The following is a 19,627-nucleotide window of genomic DNA, read 5'->3' on the forward strand; positions in this document are numbered from 1 at the left end:
ACAAAAACCTAGTTTTTCTTTCTCATGAAAATAATGTCACCTTCCCATCTCAATTTGGCAAAATATAATAATGATAATAACATTCCTTACTGTCAGAATGAATAGTCACTGTAAGAAAAGTTTTTGGAAACCTAGTTTTAAAAGGTTCATCAACATACAATCTGTCATGGTAGAAAAGACTTGTAAACTGTAGAGATATCAATTCTGTTATTTAAACATATATCTTTTATAAAGAAAACAAATTATATTGATTAATGATTAGCTTTATGTAAGTAACACCATTGAATTTTACCTAAGATAAAACAGCATTTTTGTGCTGGGTGCAGTGGCTCACGCCTGTGATCCCAGCCCTTTGGGAGGCTGAGGCAGGTGGATCACCTGAGATCGGGAGTTGGGATCAGCCTGACCAACACGGCAAAACCCCGTCTCTACTGAAAATACAAAAATTAGCCGGGCATGATGGTGGGCACCTATAATCCTAGCTACTCGGGAGGCTGAGGTAGGAGAATCTCTTGAACCTGGGAGGCAGAGGTAGTAGTGAGCCGAGATCGCGCCATTGCGTTCCAGCCTGGGCGACAGAGTGAGACTCTGTCTCAAAAAAAAAAAAATTAATTAAATAAAACAGCACTTTTAACTCAATAGGGTTTTTGTCAAAAAATTTGAAAGTGAATGCATTGATATTGTAGGTACTTTACTTGCTTTTTAGTTTATAAGTGTGTGGTTTGTTTCCTTAAAATAAAAATCCTAAAAATAGTGCTTAATTAAATAAAATATCTTTTAAATTATCAATTTAATTATAGAGAATTGGCATAATAACTTATAGATCTGGTAAAATGTAAATTCAATGGTAGTTTCTGAAGTGTACTTTCTTATATCTAAAGCTTGAAATACGAATGTATTGGTTTAGGTGAAGGTCTAAACTATAGCAATTTGAAGGGCCTTCTGAGTACTGTAATAATCTGTAAATAATTAGTTGAATTACAACTGTGGCAGTTAAAATCCCCCCACATAATAAATTCTGCTCAGTCTTATCTGCTTCATGGCAAAATACATAAAACAATCAAATGCTAGGATTTTGAGCCTAATTTGTTTGTACTGCTGAGAAATTTGTTTTGTGAAATGTAATATTAAATCGTTAGATATATGAATTTTATATAAAGTTCATTTTTGCTTTCTTCAAAATATACTAGAGATAGTTGGAATAATTTCCCAATAGTTTTTTGGAAAATTTCCCATCAAACAGAAAATGTTTTCGTAAATCTAGTATACTTTTGGCAAGTGTCTATTCTTGAACTCTTAAATAGGAATGAAAAAGGGAGGGTATTATAACTTTTGTTCTTAGCAATGTCTGGAAAAAAATCATCACTCCCAGTTTGATTTGTTTCATTAATTCTTGTCACATATACTTCTTCGGTCCTTACGTGTTTTATATTGAAGTAATCAATGTTGAGGTTTTTCTGTGCATTTAGGTCATTTAAGATTTCTGATCTGTGCTGAGCACTGAACTGTGTATTAGACACATACTATTCAGTAACTAAAGCATATGAAATTTACTACATTTTGTATTGATTTAATATTAATGTTAATCCAAAATCTTTGGGTGCAATGTGTCACATCTGTTTTGTATTCCTCTGTTTAAAAGAAATGGCAGTATGGTATTTGGAGGAATATTTATTATCTTAGTGTTTTTCTTTGCAATAGTTTCCCTCAGTCTATTGAAAATTATAACCTCCAAGAGCCCAGCAAATTCTCAGGTACCCAGTTGCTAAAAACCACAGTTAATTAGAATTTTTATTTACCATTTAAGTTCCTTTTATTTAAATAGTTGTAACTTTGGAGGCTTCTGGAAATGATAGAAAATAAATCTGTGGTGAGATTTAAAAAAATATTCTTTTCTCTCAATAATAGGTCTAGCCACATGTACTTCATGGATACTCTGTCTTTTTAGAAAAGACTTTGTTAGATTGAATGTTGATTTGTATTTAAAACTGAATTTTCCATAGGTGTTGGCTAAATATTCTTACCCTGTAGTAGTGTTTCTTAACCTTTTTGGGGGTCACGAATTTAAGTAATCAATGAATACTAGAACCCGTTTTCCTAGGGGGAAAATTTATATAAACACAAACATTTTACATATAGTTCTGATTACTCCTGCCTCTCCCTGCCCAGTAGTCCAAGGGCCCCTGGTTAGGAAATGCCACTATAATGGAACTGAAAAAATCACTTCTTAATTTAGTTTTAACATCACATTATTATGTCACACTACATTTTCTTCACTACAAGCTTTATTTAACATTACATTTTCTCCTTGATCATTATATTATTAGAAGATAAGCATAATCTAAATCTTATTTTGGAGAAAATGCAGTATTACCTTTTAATTTTAAAGCTGGTCTCTGAAGTTATGGAACATATTTGACTCCTATATGCCCTTAAGTTCTGCTTTAGACAAGTAAACAATTCACTTTACCTCTTGTTCAAAGATAAAGGCAAAGGAAGAGAGACATGAGTTCTTCTAGATCTTTTGTTTAAGAAAGTAGCTCTTCCTTAGAAAAATATGTTGCGTTTGTTGTTTGGCACAAAAATATGAGTTCTCATTTTATTGAGCGTTTAAGAAACTATTTAAGTGTTACCTGGTTGTGCTGGTTAAGGACTCAGACTTGGAAATCAAGCAGGTTAGGGTCCAAATCTAACTCAGTTCCTTTCGAGCTATATGATCTTGGGCATATTACTTATCCCCAAAATGGAACCTACTCCGTTAAATGAGATAATGTCTGTAAAGTGTTTTTTTGCTTTGTGTATAATATGCACTCAGCTGTTATTGTATCATGATGATGGTGATGATGAAAAACAGGATGAGCAGCCTTGCTTTTCAGTTGTAGTGTTTATTTTTTTCTATTTAAATTTAAGATAGTAGATCTTGGTTGCAGAAAGAGAAGTTCTCACATTCCCCAGAGTAATCTTCTCAAGTTGTGGTGGCTTACATTTGTCATAAAAATTTATTCAAGAATTCTCCAAAGATGGGGATAGCAAACTAACTTTTCCACATTTTACTTCTCAATGTTCAGTTGTTACAGTGGGGCAGTATGTTACATGTTATCCATTAAATTTGCCTCATACAATTGAAATAAATACTGAGGAGCAGAGAAAGGGAGAGGTTGCTCAGAGTGGATTAAAAAGTGAGTCCTAACATGTTTCTGGTTTTGAATATTGACACCTACATGGTCACATGGTATAGAGCCACATGTATCGCGTATACTTAAGAGTAGATGGTGTTTCTTTGCCTGTCATGTCATAAAGGAGAACTCTAATGTGAAAATTTTTCATAAGCTGTACAAAATGGCAATCCCCATACAAATGTCAGCTGTAAGACAGTATTCTCATTGCGGTTTGTATGGTATTTGGAGCCAAAGAAGAAAGGAAGAGAATGAAAGAGAATGATTTGTGTGACTATTTGATTAAATAAATGATGAAATGAATTAACACCTGCCTGAGTGGAAGGCTTTAAGTTCACTGAAAGGATGATGATTTTCAGACCCTCCTGAAAAGAAGTCGGATGACATCCTGTCTGATCCCCTTTTTTTTTTTTTTTCATGTTGTGGTTGTTAATTGTAACCAGGTAATAACAATAACAGTGCTTATGATAGCGGTTTTTTTGTATGTCTGCATGTGCACATATCCACACATATGTCCATATGCTTTCCAAGATGCCTTAGAATGATTCATTCAGATAAGAATCATAAATGTCAGTCAGTAATGAATTATAAACACAGGAGAGGCTAAGTGCATTCTAAATATTTTGAAGTTGGCATCATGGGAGAGTATTCATTGTATTAATCTGTAAACCATCTATTGTTACCAGTGACAGAGAAAGCAACTGATTGAATTCATTATGGATTTAAGTCTGTGTAATTCATATGTGAAAAAAACAAACACTGCATAATCATTTTATATTAATGAAATATTAGATGCTGTCAGTATCATTGAGATATGAAGAGAACAGTTTGCCCTGTTATTTTTTTTTTTCTTGTAATGTCTGGTTTCATTCATTTATTTTCTTTGACCAGGCAGGAAGTTTGGAAAGTGATATTCCCCTTTTTCTGTCTTCTCAGTATCGTCAGTGAAGCAGGAGCATCAATCTACAGTGTCAGCCCTGAAGCTAACAAAGAGATGCCAGGGCTGGACCCTAATTTGAGAAGTGCAGGTAAGAAACTATGGACCATCACAAAAACATGTGATTTTGATATTTTGGACAGCATGTGTGGCATCCTAAATCTTCTAAATACCAAAGAAACTTTAAAAGTTATACTACATGCATAATAATTGGCACATTAGAAAGTGATTAATTAGACTAATAATTGAAATTATGGAAAAGAAGAGGAAGAATATTGTACTTTTTTAAAGAACACTACTGTTCTATAATGGAAAGCTAACCCACAAAGTCTTTAGCAAAATTAAGTGCTAGAGAGTTCAGTAATAAAAATAATAGGCCAGGTGCGGTGGCTCAAACCTGTAATCCCAGCACTTTGGGAGGCCGAGGCAGGTGGATCACGAGGTCAAGAGTTCAAGACCAGCCTGGCCAAGATGGTGAAACTCCGTCTCTACTAAAGATACAAAAATTAGTGGGGCATGGTGGCAGGTGCCTGTATTCCCAGCTACTTGGGAGGCTGAGACAGGGAATTGCTTGAACCCAGGAGGCAGAGGTTGCAGTGAGCCAAGATTGTGCCACTGCACTCCAGCCTGGGCGACAGAGCGAGACTCTGTCTCAAATAATAATAATAGTAATAATAATATTAATAAAAGATCCTAAGATCTTTTATTATTGTTATGAAATATTAAAGCTTTTTGTTGGCAAAAAGTAATACAGTAACATAAAAATATTTGTAATACAAATTTATGAATGTACACAGACTCAGTTTATTGCCAAATATTTCTCAAATGACTAGTCTCTCATCTTGCTGATAGAGTTGTCATTTGATCATGTTTTGTTTAAAACAGCCTGCTTTGATTTTAATTGTATTTGATTGCTTTGATTTCTATAATGTGGAAGAGTCAAAATCTTGTGTGTGAAGAAATTAAGATACTTTGATGCGTCTCATGAAAGCAGTTGGTATCATAAGCAATATGTTAGATCAGGTCAGTGCATTTTTCTGCATAATAGGTGAATATTTAGACCACTTGGTTAGTAATGGACCTTTTATTTAATTTTTTCCTTAAATATTCTCATCAGATTTCATTGGCTGTTCTTGAAATCTATACCTGGAGAGATATATATGAAATTTTTACAGTAATCTAAAGCTAAAAGCGTTCTTACGTCCAAAAGAGCTTGTAGTTTCCCTTTAGTTGTTTCATGACATAATTCCCTCTCTAAAATGATCATCTTTTTAAATCTGAGCTAAAAATCTTGCTTCTCCTGGGAAGCTGCTTCTTAGCACAGCAGCTCAGCATGATCTCTATCTCCTTACCATGTACTCTTTTGGTGGTTGTCTTATAATAATAATGGCAGAAGGAATAGAAATAGTAGTCATACTGGCAGCTGCTAATAGTAATTTTTTAAGCACTTAGTATATGTGAAACATTGTGGTAAGTATGTTACCAAGATTATTTTATCCTCTCTATTGCCCTGTGAGATATTTATTATTATCCCCACTTTTTAAAATTTATTTTTATTTTTTTATTTTTTTATTTTTCTTGAGATGGCGTCTCGCTCTGTCGCCCAGGCTGGAGTACAGTGGCGCAAACTCGGCTCACTGCAAGCTCCACCTCCCGGGTTCATGCCATTCTCCTGCTTCAGCCTCCCAAGTAGCTGGGACTACAGGCGCCTGCCACCACGCCTGGCTAATTTATTTTTTGTATTTTTTAGTAGAGACGAGGTTTCACCGTGTTAGCCAGGATGGTCTCGATCTCCTGACCTCATGATCCACCCACCTCAGCCTCCCAAAGTGCTGGGATTACAGGCATGAGCCACCACACCCAGCCTATCCCCACTTTTAAAATAGGAAATTGAGGCTTAAAGAGGCCACATAGCCAGTAAATGTGCACATAATATTTGTGTACCTAATTTCTATAATAAAAGGGTACTTTCATTTATAAAAAAATAAAATCCAGAATTTCTCAAGTTGGCATTGAGAAGGTATCTCCCAATAGTGTGTGGGAGAAAATATGTAGACCATATTTTCTGAGAGATAACAATCCCTCAGGCCTCCCACTGCTGAAGAGACTGCTGTTTCTTCCTAACCACTGGCCCATGTGTGTAAATAATTGTCACGGTATTATAGGTGAGACAGAATTATAACATTCCAACAAGACTCTATGAAAATAGAAGATAATAAAATGGAGAATCATTCTATGGTTCTAATCACTCTAATTTCAAAGTCTAGCTGTGTCATCAGTGTGTGATTCATTTTAAGTATCTGTGTCTTCCTTCTGTGTCTTAGCTCACTTCTATGTGGCAATGACCATGTTTAATATATACCTAGACACTTTGAGTCTTTAAAATCTGGTCCTGGAGTCAAATATTCAAAGAGCTTGGAGTCTCTACTCTTGGTTTTCCATAGTTCACTTTCTTTTCAGTTCCTGTTTCTCATTGGGAGTCTTTCCTTTTCCTGGTGATTGATGCCAGGGGTGACTTTTTACTTTATGTGAGATCTGAGCTACCTACTGTAAGTGTGGATTTTTTACCTTTAAGTCCTCAAAAAGTTTACTGTATAAGAATATAACAGAACTTCAACATTCATATGTGTGTTAAGCATGTGTAAGAAAATAACCCTCATTACTACATCTCATTGGCCAGTTTATCAGCTTATTGAAAACAGAAGTTGTCTTCTATATATATGCTTATATTCCCCACAATGCATTGTACATGGCCTTTAAATTGGATGGATATAGTAGATGGATGATATTAAACTGTTTATTATGGATTTAAAGTGGAAGATTGAGTGTATGTTTTATTCTTTCTCTCCTTCTGAAATTGATTAAAATGACATGATAGAATGAAAGCATAAACCTACCAAGATAAAACCTACTAAGACAAAAGGAATGGGAGAGGAGACAGCAACAACAAGATTTGAAGCTTAAAACAGATAGATGAGCAATAAGTGACCTAGTCAACTTGAGAACATTGAATTCTAAGACAGCATTGTAGAAAATACAGAACTAACCTGGGATGGATCACGCAACCCCTGTAGGTTCAGGAATGGTGCCAAGTACTTTGGAACTATGCTGAGAGGGTTGAGGCTGGGTTGAAAATGAAAGTATTGGTTGAAAGTCTGTTTAAAAAGCAACGAGACCAAATTAAACATAGGCCCAGCAATTTTACTCCTAGGCATGTCCCCAGAAAAATTGAAAACAGGTAGTCAACCAAAATACTTGTACACAAGTGCTTATAGCAGCATTGTTTATAATAGCTAAAAGTTGGAAACAACTCACATGATGAAAGAATAAACAAAATGTGATATAGCCATACAATAGAATATCATTCAGCCATAGAAAGAATGAAGTACTGGTACATGCTACAACACCATATGAACCTCAAAAACGTCATGCCAACATAAGTAAAAGAAGCCAATCCCAAAAGACCACATATTGTATGGTTATATGAAATGTGCAGAATAGACAAATCTGTAGACATTGAAAACTGACTGTAGGTTGTCAGGGACTGGGGAGAGACAGGAATGGACAGTGACTGCTTAATGGGTACAGGGTTTTCTTTTGGCGTAATGAAAATGTTTTGAAACTTGATAAGAGATGGTGGGGCACAATATTGCAAGTATGCTAAGTAGCACTGACTTCTGTACTTTAAAATAGTTAATTGTGTGTTACGAGAATTTCACCTCAATAAAATAACAACAACAATTAACATCCCCTTCCACACAATTGAGGAACTGTCTTTTTACTACCTTTGCAGAAGACTGGGCATTTGTTCTCTGGAGAGGGTTAAACAGAAGGTTTCTACAATAGAGGGCACAGCTTACAAATGAGAGTGGGGATGCTACTGAAGTAAAGGGGAGTTGAGTAAATATTTACATGCTGTTGTAGAGATCTTAGAGAGGAATAAACTTGTGCAGATAAGGGGATTCTGCCAATACAAGAGACAACATTGAAGAAACTTGAGATTAGAGGTACCACAAAGAAATGGCCAGAGCACCCAAAGTAAGCCATAGTTGACAAGCCTTACCACTGGGCAAAACACTTAAAGTCATTGTTTTAGCATCCTGCCCCTGGTGGACAGTCAGAGGTCACCTAACATGTAATGAAAACTTCTACTATTAATATTAAAAACAGATGCCAGAATACACTAGGGAAGAAAAAAAACTACTTGGAGGAAATAGAGATGATGAAGACAGAAGAAAAAGTTTAACATTCTCAGAGAAATAAAAAAAATTATTTATTTGGAGATATATTTACATAAAGTAAAAGTCACCCTTTTTAGGTACATCATCTATGAATTTTGAAAAGTTTATACTAGTTGGGTAACCTTCAGTCTACCTCCATTACAGTCAGGATACAGAAAATTTTTTTCAGTTCAACATATTTCCAGGTTCTTGTACAAAAATGTAATTATTACTTAGAGGGTCAGGATTACAGTAGATTTGCATTAAGACTACTAAAACTACATTTTAATAAGCATTATAGTGAAAAAATTCTAATTTGGAGTTGTTGACTGAAAAAGACAACATGAGGGAATTTTACTTATTTTCCTCTGTTCCTGTCTGACGTCAAGGGGAAGGATAAAATGAGATGAATATTGGACTTTAAAAATACAGATATCTAATATTGCTAGATAACAGGATGAGACAAATTTTAAAGAGAGTACAGTTCAGTGTAGTCTTTTAAGCAAATAAACTGATTTGCTCCAGAAGCTTTAGGATTCTAGATACTTCATAGAACTGAAAGGCCAAAACCCATGACATTCTTTTTATTCTTTGGATATAAGACATATTATGAGTGAGGAGAAATGTTGCTTTCAAGGCTGCTGCATGTGGGCATGCAAGTTATATACTCAACCACTTAACCATAGGAAGTAGCTCTGGTTGCATATCTTTTAGGATGGTAATCTTTACTCAGTCTGGGATCCCTTCCCAACTTTTGGTGGATCAAATGTAATTTTTTTCTCTAATGCTTAACTTTTTGTATTAATATCCCATGTTAATTGTCTTCCTCTATACATTGAGCTATGTTACCATTTAATAAATTAGCATTTATAAAAAAAACTAAAATCCCTATATGTACTTTATGTTCTCGTTTCATTGGTCTATCTAGCCTACCACAATGCAACTCTCTCAATTTCTGTGGCTTATAATATGCCTTGCTTTAATTTTTTAAAATTGCATTTTTCATGGCATTTCTTTTTTTTTTTTTTGCAAGTGAACTTTAAAGCCTTTTAATAAATACAGTTGACCCTGTGCATGTGCCCACAGATTCAACAGTGGATTGAAAATATTTAAAAAAAAACAATACAACAATAAAAATAATACAGATTTGAAAATATAGTATAACAATTATTTACATAGCATTTACATTGTATTAGGTATTAAATGTAACCTATAGGTGATTTAAAGTAAATGGCAGGGTATGTGTAGGTTCTATGCAAATGGTACTCCGTTTTATATAAAGGACTTGAGCATCTACAGATTTTGGTGTCTGCAGGGGTCCTGGAACCAATCACCCAAGGATACAGGATGACTGTACTTTTAAAAGTCTATAGTATATAGATTGAAATTCTGTAAAATTTCCACTTTCATCCCTGTTCTGCATGTTTTATTTTTATTATTCATGGGTTTTTGTGTGCGTGTGTGTGTGTGTGTGTGCGTGTGTGTGTTTAACATTGTGAATAGGTTTTTCTCCATGATTCGATGTTTTTATTGTTTTTATTACATTTTAATTTCACCATACTGTACATAAGCTCTCTGTAATTTATTAACTTAGAACTACAAGTATGTACCCTTTCACCAGCATCTCCCCATTCTCTCCACTCCCCAGCTCCTGTGTTACTGGTTTGATAGCATATGGTAGAAGCATCAATTTTTGTTTGTATGTCTTGAAACTACCCAATTAATTGGAATCTTATTAGTTCTGATATTTTTTCATTTGACTTGCTTAGGTTTTCTAGGTAAACAATCATCATGTGTAAATAATGTCATTTCAATATTTATATCTTCCCTTTTTGTCAAGTTGCATCAACTAGAGTTTTCTGAACAATGGTGAATAGTAGTGATACAGCAAACTGTTGTCATTATATGTGGGCAAAATAGTATTTGGCATACATTTGGACACACTACATTTAAAAAAATAATAGCTTCATTGAGATATAATTTACATAACATAAAATTTACCCTTTTAAAGTGTACAAGTCAATGTTTTCTAGTGTAATCAGAGTTGCACAACTATCACCACTGTCTAGTTTTATAACTTCATCCCAAAAAGAAACCCATACCCATTAGCAATCACCTCCTTTACTGTCTTCACTCACCACCCAAACTCCTGGCAAACATGAATCTACTTTCTCTCTGTATGGATTTTCCTGTTCTGGACAGTTCATATAAATGAAATCATACAATATGTGGTCTTTGTGACTGGCTTCTTTCACTTAAGCATAATGTTTTCAAGATTTAACCATGCTGTAGCATGTGTCAGCACTTGATTTCTTTTTATTGTCAAATAACATTCTGTTGTATGGGTATACAACATTTTGTTTAGTCATCAGTTGATGGATTTTTTTAACATTTTTGGCTATTATGAATAAGGCTGCTATGAAAATTCATGAATAAGATTTTATATGGACATATGTTTCCATTTCTCTTGCATGTGCCTGAGAATAAAAATTGGGGCACATGTAACTATGTTTAACATTTTCCAGAAATCTTTTTGACTTCTATTACTTTGCTGTCCTCATCATTTATTCTCTGCCTCTTTCATTACTTCCTCCTTTTCTTCTCTGTCTCAAAATGTAGATGTTCCCTAAGTTTTGGGCCATAACTCTTCCTCTCTCTTAATTCTCTTTATGAGCAATTCATTAGACTCCCTTTTCCTGAGCTACCTCCCTCTTACTTTCAAGAATCTATTGTCAGCCTGATCGTTCTCAACCTAGAGCTCTGCATTATTACTGTCTACTAAATAACGCATTCTTGATTATCTTGCCGGCAGGAAAGTAGCACCATCTCTCTCTAAAGCCTGGGCATAGGAGTTATAAAAATGTCGCATGACATTTTTGTTTTCTCAGTGCATACAAAAGTTGTGTTTATACTATAGTGTGTTAAGAATCTAATGGCATTGTATCTCAAAAAATATGTACACATCTTACTTAGAAAATATTGTTTAAAATGCTAATGATCATCTGAGCCTTCAGCAGTTCACAATCTTTTTGCTGGTGGGGGGTCTCGCCTTGATGTTGATGGTTGCTGACCAGAGTGGTGGTTACTAAAGGCTGAGATGTGGTGGCAGTTTCTTAAAATAAGATAACAATGAAGTAGTCTGCTGTATCAATGGACTCTCCTCTCACAAAAGGTTTCACTGTAGCATGTGATGCTGTTTGGTAGCCTTTTACATTCAGCAGAACTTTATTTAAAATTGAAGTCCATATTATCCATTCCTGCTGCTGCTGCTTTATCAACGAAGTTTATGTAATATTTGATATCTTTTGTCATTTCCACAACATTCATAGTATCTTCACCAGGAGTAGATTCCACCTCAGGAAGACACTTTCTTTGCTTGTCCCTAAGAAAGCAGCTCTTCATTATGTCAAGTTTGATCATGAGCTTGCAGCAATTCAGTCACATCTTCAGGCTCCACTTCTAATTCTAGTTTTCTTGCTATTTCCACCACATCTGAAGTGACTTTCTCCACCGAAGTATTGAATCCCTCAGAGTCATCCATGAGAGTTGAAATCACTGTCCTCCAGACTCTGGCTAATGTTGACATTTTGCTCTCCTCCCATGAATTATGAATGTTATTAATAGCATCTAGAATGGTAAATCCTTTTCCAAAGATTTTCAATGTACTTTGCCTGGCTCCTCAGAGAAATCACCATCTATGGTAGCTATAGCCTTACAAAATGTATTTCTTAAAAAATAAGACTGGAAAGTCAAAATTACTCCATGACACATGGTATACAGAATGGATGTTGTGTTAGTAGGCATGAAAACAGTATTAATCTTGTACATCTCCATCAGAGCTCTTGGATGACAGGTGCATTGTCAATGAGCACTAATATTTTGAAGGGAATCTTTTTTTTCTGAGCAGTAGGTCTCCACGGTGAGCTTAAAATATTCAGTAAACCATGCTGTAAACATATGTGCCATCGTGCAGGCTTTGTTTTTTCGTTGATAGAGCACAGGCAGAGTAGATCTAGCCTAATTTTTAAGAACCAAGGATTTTCAGAATGGCAAATGAGCCTTGACTTCAACTTAAAGTCACCAGCTGCATTCCCCTCTAATAAAATAAGTGAGGCTGTCTTTTGAATCTTTGAAGCCAGGCATTGACTTCTCCTCTCTAGCTATGAAAGTCCTAAATAGCATCTTCTTCCAAGAGAAGGCTATTTTGTTTACATTGACAGTCTGCTGTTTATTGTAGCCACCTTCATTATGATCTTAACTAGATCTTCTGGACAACTTGCCACAGCTTCTACATCAGCAGTTGCTGTTTCACCTTGTACTGTTATGTTAGGAAGATGGCTTATTTCCTTAACCCTCACAAACAAGCCTTTGCTGTCTTCAAACTTTTCTTCTGCAGTTTCCTCACCTCTCTCAGCTTTCATGGAATTGAAGAGAGTTAGGACCTTGCTCAGGATTACACTTTGGCTTAAGGGAATGTTGTGGCTGGTTTAATCACTCAGACTTTCTCCATATCAGCAAAAAGCTGTTTTGCTTTCTTATCATTTGTGTGTTCACTGGAGTCACACTTAATTTCCTTCAAGAACTCTTCCTTTGCATTCACAACTTGGCTAACTGGCCCAATAGGCCTACCTTTCAGCCTTTCTTGGCTTTCAACATGTCTTTTCAATAAGCTTCATTATTTCTAGCTTTTGATTTAAAGTAAGAGACGTGTGACTCTTCCTTTTACTTGAACACTTAGAGACCATTGTAGGGTTATTTATTGGCCTGATTTCAATACCGTTGTGTCTCAGGGAATAAGGAGGCCCCAGGAGAGGGAGAGAGGGGAATAGCCAGTTGGTGGAGCAGTCAGGACACAGACATCATTTACTGATTAAGTTTGTTACCTTATAGGTGTGGTTCGTGGTGTTCTAAAGCAATTACAATAGTCATATCAAAGGTCATTGGTCACAGATTATCATAACAAATATAATTAAATTTTGAAATATTTCTGAGAGTTACCAAAATGTAACACAGTGACCAGAAGTGTGCCCATGCTGTTGGAAAAATGGCGCCAATAGACTTGCCCAACTCAGGGTTGCCACAAATTTTCAATTTGTGAGAAATGCAGTGTCTGAGAAGCACAATAAAACGAAATGCAATACAATGAGGTATCCCTATATTCTTAAATTCTTGACTTGGTTTACTGTTGTGGGGGCTTTTGTTGTTGTTTTTACTCAGAGTATTTTGGCAATGTATGTGTGTTGAAAATCATTCTTATTGCATTACACATTTAAATGTTAGGCTAAAGAAATAATATTTGCTTTAGAGAAATTCAAGTATATCTCTACTTTAAATCTGTAATTATGAATGTGGTTATTAGAAGAAAGCATTTCTCCTATCACCTGCAATGCTTGCACTAACTAACCTTTTGTGATTGATTTCTTTAAATAATAAAGGTGTATGTGAAGGTCTTGGAATCTCCATCTCTTCTGGGAGAAAAATAGATTGTATAACACCAGCTCAATGTTCTCTAAGCTTGCTTTGCAAGGAGCTATTGTCACTATTTATTAGATGTAGTAATAAAGGATATGAAAAAGACTTGAATGATCATGCGTTGAACTTGATGTTCACAGTAGATAAGTAGATCTTATATCTGATTAGAGAAGTGGTAGATATCAGTGACTGGAGACTATGAGAGTCACTTGCAAGAGATGGCTTTTGTTTCCAGACCTTGAACAGCTTAACATGGAAACAGGCATAGGATTTTCTTTGATGGTCTTAATATTTTCACTTAATGAATTTACATTTCATCCAACCTGTATGAGAAGGTGACACTGATTAGCTTCCATGTGTTTTGAAAATGGAAGCGGTTCATATATAAAGACTCAGTGTAAATATGCTACTGGAGAGGGAGGCTGCCTTTAGAACTATTCATAAGAGTTGTAATAGTTATCTTTTTTTATCTAGCTTAATCTATCTTATAAACGAAATTAGATGTGAATTTTTATTGATATTTGGTAAAACAATGACAATAAATGACGATCAAGTAAAATCATGACACAGTTAAAGGAATGTTTGAAATTAACTCTAAAGTTTCTTGAGCATGGATTGTAATGGTCAAAAAAGGGATGTAATTAGAACTATGGTATGTTAAGAGACAAGCAGTTGGGACAGAAGGAGATCACTTGCCAGGGCAATCTTGCAGTCATATTCAAGGCCACATGAGTATATTCATTAGCCAAGTAACTTGATCTCTGGTTGCATTAAGATATGATTCTGCTGGGCGCAGTAGCTCATGCCTCTAATCCCAACACTTTGGAAGGGTGAGGCAAGAGGATTGCTTGAGCCCAGGAGTTCAAAGCTGCAGTGAACTGAGATGGCACCACTGCACTCTATCCAGGGTAACAGAGTGAGACCCTATCTCTAAAAAAAAAAAAGGAACTTTAAAAAAGGAGGTAATTCTGTCACTTGTTCATTATTTGGGGGATCTAGTTCTAATAAGCATATTTGACATAAATATATCATATTTGTAATAAGGCAGAATTATTTAAAACAAGGTTTTGCTTGCTCTGTGAAGCATGAGGTATCCTATTATGCTTTATATAAAGAATGAATAGGTAATCATGTAAGTATAGGGAATAAACGTTTTATTTGTTTTTCCAAATCTATAATCCTGTCGAACTACTTGAGTTCAAGAATGCCTAGGAGTTCTGATGACATAATTCATCATGAAATTTTGCATTTACTTTTTGTGTGGGGGAAAAAAGAGAACTTTGAAACTTAAATTGTTGGCGTTTTTTAGAGGGATGATGAGGAGGGACAGGATTAAGTACTTACATTATGAGGAACTAATGTAAGTAATTATTAGGTACTGCTTTTCACATTAAGTCATACTTGTTTTCTGTTTCTGTTTTTTCAGTTTCCATAGCAAGGCGTGTACAAGATCCATTAGCTGAACTAGTGAAAATTGAGCCAAAGCACATTGGAGTTGGAATGTATCAGGTAAAGCAATGTGGATCATTTAATTTATGAAATCCATCAATACAAGGAGCAGTACTCAAACCTGGGATAGTAATTAAGTGTCTGTGGGAGTAGATTCCCATTTTCAAGGTTATGCAGTTTGGGAGGTAGGAGTTTTAAGTCATCAGGGAAGGAGGGAATTATTTTTGTCGTTGTTCTGGTGTTAATGATTTTGATTAAGACTTAGAATTGACTGTGGTCAGATTTAAAGACTATGAAAACACTAGATGAAACTAATAGCTAATTTGGAGAGAGAGCCTCATCTTTTAACATTATTATAAAAATGGAGGTGCTATGGGGATATGTTGGCTCTTTGTGTAAACCAGTATGAACTATTGATCTTTATTGACCTTTCAAGGAAATGTTTTTGGTACCTTCTGTGTTTTGTTTTTTTCCTGTATTTCCCATTCCTACTTGATTATTACAGTTTGTTTTTGGTCGTTACCCAAAATAGTCTAAAACCATTCAATTGATTCAGTTTGTTACCTTACATGGGTGCAGTTTCTGGCATTCTAAAATAATTACAATAGTGATACCATGCTTTGAACTTGATGTTCACAGTAGATAAGTAGATCTTATGTGTGATTAGAGAAGTGGTAGGTAATGGTAGTACTCGTTTTTGTTGTTACTGTATTTTTAATTTTTGAGGTTGTATGTGTTCATTGGGCAATTCAAGACAGCACTAAACCTTGGCAGAGTGAATTTATGGTGATAGCAAAATGGTACATGGGGCTTAAGTTGTCTCCATAAGGCTTGGGCCAAATTGTTTTCCTCCTTGTCATAAGCTGTTAAATGTGAAATAGAGTATTTCCTTCTGTATAATTTTTATGGGATTTGAATGGTAGGTACTATAACACTTTTTCTAAAGAAATATATTATGTCATGGAATCTGTGACTACTAGATATGGAAGATACCTTAGAATTCATGTAACCCTACCCCCCTCATTTGATAGAAAAAGAGGCTGTGTCCTGGAATACTTAAGACATTTACCCAAGATCTCATGGTAGCAAAGCTTGGATTAACCTGTCATATATTGAGATTCAACTGGGAATATTTCCATTTTATAGCAAGTTGGACTAAGGCATTCAGACCTTTAACTGGACTTACTCATTTCAGAAAGATAGTTGCTAAAGGGACTGATCTAGCTACAAGCAGATAGAAATGACTGGTATCTAAAGAGTACAGCTGGCTAGGTGCAGTGGCTCATGCCTGTAATCCCAGCACTTTGGGAGGCCAAGGCAGGTGGATCACTTGAGTTCAAGAGTTTGAGACCAGCCTGGCCAACATGACGAAACTCTGTCTCTACTAAAAATACAAAAATTAGCCGGGTATGGTGGCGCACACCTGTAGTCCCAACTACGCGGAAGGCTGAGGCAGGAGAATCGCTTGAACCCAGGAGGCAGAGGTTGCAGTGAGCCAAGATGGTGCCGCTGCACTCTAGCCTGGGTGACAGAGCGAGACTCCATCTCAAAAAGGAAAAAGTACAACTATAACAGTTTTGTGATATAGGCATTATAGTGAAGAGGAATTATATTCATTCAAGATAAAGTTACGGAGCATCTTGGCAACAGAGTGGAATAAAGAGAAGCTTCCAAATTTATGAAACCTGGGCAGGCTAATAAGCTATTGACTTCAAAGAGATCTTTAAGTAAATAGTGGAGACCTAACCTCCAGATTAGGATTCAGAGGTAACATTTAATGTGAAAGACTTTGGAATTCATTTTAACAACAGTGAGAAGTAATAGAAGAGTTTTAAGCAAGGGGGGGGGTGACACAATCTGATTTATATTTTTAAGCATTGGCTCTGGCTGATCTGGAAAGAGTGACTTAGGAAGAAGAGAAGCAATAGAACAACTAGGAGGCTCTTGTACTAGCCCAGGTGAGAAATAATAGTGCTTGGACAAAGTTAATGGCAGTAAAGATGGAAAGAAGTCAAGTCTATTTTGTAGGGTCTGTGTGGTGGTAAGTGAGGGAAAAGGAATTATGAAGAATTTGCTCCAAGGGTTCTGATATGTGGATGATACTTGGGTAGAGCAGGTTTGGTGGGTTAAGATCAGTAATTCAGTTTTAGACATGTTAAGCTTGAGATGCCTATAAGAAATCCAAGGAAAGATGTCAAATAGGAGTTGGATATACGAGTCTGAGATTTAAAAAAATAGCCATATTAACATTGGACTACTCACTGTTCAGCAAATAATGAAACTAAGAACATGATCAAGATGGTAGGCTGAATTAATGATATTCTTTAATTACACTACCATCGTCAGCTGCATACTCACAACACCTAATTCCATAAGTTAACAGAAAAGGTGTACATGTGTACCTATATAAATACATATTTATTTGAATAAATTGATAACAGCATGGGAAAACAAGAAAGGGTCCCTCCCATTAGTGGATGGAAATCTCAGGAATTCCTGACAGATACTAAGCATGGGGAATCACACCCATGGAGAAATAACACCTGGTGTAGTCACAGTTCAAAACATATACAGATCATTGTGTATCAATGTGTTCTTGAGGTAGGTGCAGTTCCAGGTAGAGCCAAACTAGTCAGATTCAAATAGTAGGGAGAGGGTCTGAGGTATTAGATGAGGAGATACATATAGCAAAGCTAGGCCTGTACTAACCTCCTCCCCCAATATACTCTGAATCCAAGCTGAAGCACTGACCTTAACATAGGCCAGAGGGGCTGGGAGATACCACAAGAGACCTTCGATTGTCAGGAAGCTCAAGGAGCCTCATCCTGAGAAGATAAATTCCTGCCATGTACATGACACCTGGCATGATGTCCCACATTTCCCACATTATCACCGGAGGTGGGGAATAGTAAACAGAAACAGCATACACAGACAGACAGTTAGGGACTCTGAAACGATCTCACTACCAAGAATGATTAAACATTTGAGGAAAACCTATGGTAGACAAATGAGGCACCAAACTTAATAAACAAAAAGTAATACCCAGTGAGATAATGAATAGGTAACAGAAACTTTGAAATAAGTAAAAGTAAGATTCACAGAGAGAAAAGAGAGATTATTGCATTTATAAAGAAATATGTATTAAAATGAATTCAAACCAATCAAATATCTTAGAATTTAAGAATAATTATCAGGATTAAAATGCATAATTGGACTAAACTGAGTGGACACAGTTAAAAGCAAATTAATGAATTGGAAGATTGAGTTCCTTCAGAATGCAGTTTTGAACTGAAAAAGGTGGAAAGCATGAACAAAAAGTCACATGATACAGAGGACATTCTAAACCTTCAGCGTTCATCTGATGTAAAATTGAAATAGTATGGAGTTATAATCACAGAAGTAATAGAAGGAAATTTTCCCGAACTGAAGACAGACAAGTCTTCTGAAAACACCTTATGAATGCAGAAGAATAACAAAAGGCCTACACTAAATGCCTGCTTATGAAATTTCAGAATACGTGATAAAGAGGAACTGACTAAAAGTATTCAGAGAGCAAACAGTTTATCTGCAAAGGAAAGAATGAGATTGACATCAGTCCTATTATTGATAAAAAAATAAATGATAGAAGCTAGAATGCAGTAGTTGTGAGGTTGTGGGAAAAAAAATTTTGAACACATAATTCTAAATCAGGCAAACCATCAATTCAGTGTGAGTGGAAAATAAAAGCAATTTTGAACCTTCTCTGATTGTTTCACACCTTCTTTGAAAGAATTTATAGAAGTACTCCCTTCCAAAAAGCAGGGGAGAGTCCAAAGAAGGGAAAGACATAACATGGGAAACATGTACACACAGTAAAATATATAGTTGAGCCTGATAGTTTTTAAAATCTATAATGTTAATCTTTAAATATTTAAGTCTAGATCAGATCAGTTCAACATGGGAGAGTAGAAGAAAAAGAAATGATAAAAAGTATTAAGATTCTTTTTCAGGAAAAAGATTCAGATATAAATTAACTCTAGAATTTGATTAAAAATACAACCTGAAACATATGAAGAACAACCACAAATATTTAATATAAATCATGAGAGTAAAATGTAAAAAGTTTATAATTTCATCCAAAGGTAGAGAAAAGAAAATAAGAAAGTATAGGAAATAAACAATAAAATATAAGGAGATAGGAATAAGTAACAGGTATTTAAAAGTGAATGGGCTAACTTCCCCTATTAATAGAACTTCAGACTTTAAAAAATAAAGTACAGCTCTAACTTATATATGTGCAAGAGACACTCCTAAAGAAAAAAAAAACAACCTTGATATTAAAGATTTGGATTAAAATATTCCACATAAATGAAAAAGACAGCTATAGCAATGTT

The 19,627-nt window shown here is 35.3% G+C and overlaps 1 protein-coding gene across 2 annotated transcripts in view; it reads left to right on the top strand.

The window, feature by feature from the left end:
• Window positions 1-19,627, top strand: part of SRBD1 (S1 RNA binding domain 1) — a 225,894-nt gene that overhangs the window by 121,127 nt on the left and 85,140 nt on the right. For both annotated transcript variants that reach the window (XM_032177442.2, XM_058428266.1), the window contains exons 15-16: window positions 4,113-4,204; window positions 15,232-15,314. In XM_032177442.2, coding sequence (XP_032033333.1) covers window positions 4,113-4,204; window positions 15,232-15,314 — 175 coding nt within the window. The remainder of the gene's footprint in view (window positions 1-4,112; window positions 4,205-15,231; window positions 15,315-19,627) is intronic.

Source organism: Hylobates moloch, unplaced genomic scaffold (assembly GCF_009828535.3).
Source record: "Hylobates moloch isolate HMO894 unplaced genomic scaffold, HMol_V3 SCAFFOLD_15, whole genome shotgun sequence".
NCBI classification, from domain to species: Eukaryota; Metazoa; Chordata; class Mammalia; order Primates; family Hylobatidae; genus Hylobates; species Hylobates moloch.